This window comes from Penaeus monodon, chromosome 21 (assembly GCF_015228065.2).
Source record: "Penaeus monodon isolate SGIC_2016 chromosome 21, NSTDA_Pmon_1, whole genome shotgun sequence".
NCBI classification, from domain to species: Eukaryota; Metazoa; Arthropoda; class Malacostraca; order Decapoda; family Penaeidae; genus Penaeus; species Penaeus monodon.
In genome coordinates this window covers 23567914-23569408 of record NC_051406.1, presented here as the reverse complement: position 1 = coordinate 23569408, position 1495 = coordinate 23567914, and the positions used below count along the sequence as shown (strand labels likewise).

Here is a 1495-nt window from a genome sequence, read left to right as displayed (position 1 = left end):
AGATTTGGTGATGCCACTGGCCGGCGGTGCATGATTTACGAAAACTGATGAGAGACAATATGACTTTGGAAGGTCAGCTCTATTGAGGACATGAAATGGAAGCATAATTTTGAACAGCAAACCTTTGTTTTAACATATCAGATAAACATTTCTCGTATTCATTTATTCAACAGTAGTCTGTATAAATTGCTATTTTATCTTTGCAGGATCTTTCTTAAAAGACAATTCAGGTTCGGGCCTTCATTTCAACCCATTCCTGACCCGAATCGAACAGCGAGAGTTGACCGGATGGATGAAACTGAAGGAGGAGAATTACATTAAAATCCCAGGTGTGTTTTGCGTCATTATGTCTTTTTAAAAATTATTTAGGTATTTATTGTTGTTAGAAGGGAATCCTTTCTTATTTTACTTGCTCTGTCGTAATTGTACAGGAAATCTGATTATAATGACATTAATATTCTAGGTATTTTTCTTGATGATTGTATACGCAATTTGAAACATTTCTGCTTTCGGTTATTATCAAAATAAACTAGAATACAATTTTTCCACTTGCTCGAAACGCCATCATTTTATTTAGAATCTTAACACGATTCCATATACAATAAGACCTACTTCCTCTCAACGACTGCCACAGATAATCCATCGCCGATTGTCCTGACGAGCAACAGCCCGAAGGTGCTGATCACGCAGGAGATGAGGGGGAGGCAGGCGTCGGTCACCCTCCACGTGTCTGTAGGTTGAATTCTTGATGTTTGTTTGTGTTTTAGTTCGTGGCATTTTTTGGTTCCCGTTTTGTGTAGCGGTCAAAAAGAAAAGCATTTCGTAAGGTTTCTTCCAGTAGAAAGGTTTATTCACATACTGGTAATTATCATCATTATTATCATTCATTTTTGTGATTTTAGAGTTATTTATTAGAAAGAATGGTACGATGTAGATTATAATATATGATATGTAAACATTTTAGCTGTCAAGTACAATGCATCCAATCCATGCAATATTTCTGTCGAAAAATCAACATTTTCTCTTTTACTTCCAGACGCAACATTCCAATGTGATCGGAATTCAAGTACTCAATCCTATTGTACCCGAAAGCACCGAACAAATTGTGATTTATGACTATCAGGAAATCATTGAAAGTGAGGTAAATTCTCCTCTCTTTTTGTATATTGAATTAGATCTGAAATTTATATTGGTAAAATGAACAGGTGTGTATAAATATCATCGATCTGTATATATCAAGATGTATATCATCATTATGAATATAAAATACATATTTTTAAAGATTTCTTATAAATAACATAGTAGACTTAATCCATGACCTTTGACCTGGGAATAACTTGGCCATTCATGCAGGATATTTCCCGGTGGGACGTCCGCGGGGACCTGGTGGCCTTCCCGACGACCTCGGGCAGTTACGCAATCACCCTCCAGTACGCCTCGGGCCCCTTCGCGCTCGGGGACGTCATCATCATGCTCACCGCCGTCGACCGTAAGC

At 37.7% G+C, this 1495-nt stretch overlaps 1 protein-coding gene across 1 annotated transcript in view; it reads left to right on the top strand.

The window, feature by feature from the left end:
• The window catches only part of LOC119586365 (protein bark beetle-like), a gene marked incomplete in the record, with an annotated part of 82897 nt that overhangs the window by 63637 nt on the left and 17765 nt on the right, over positions 1–1495 (top strand). Inside the window, 4 exon segments of the mRNA XM_037935077.1 lie at positions 207–329; positions 635–732; positions 1037–1141; positions 1354–1489. Coding sequence (XP_037791005.1) covers positions 207–329; positions 635–732; positions 1037–1141; positions 1354–1489 — 462 coding nt within the window.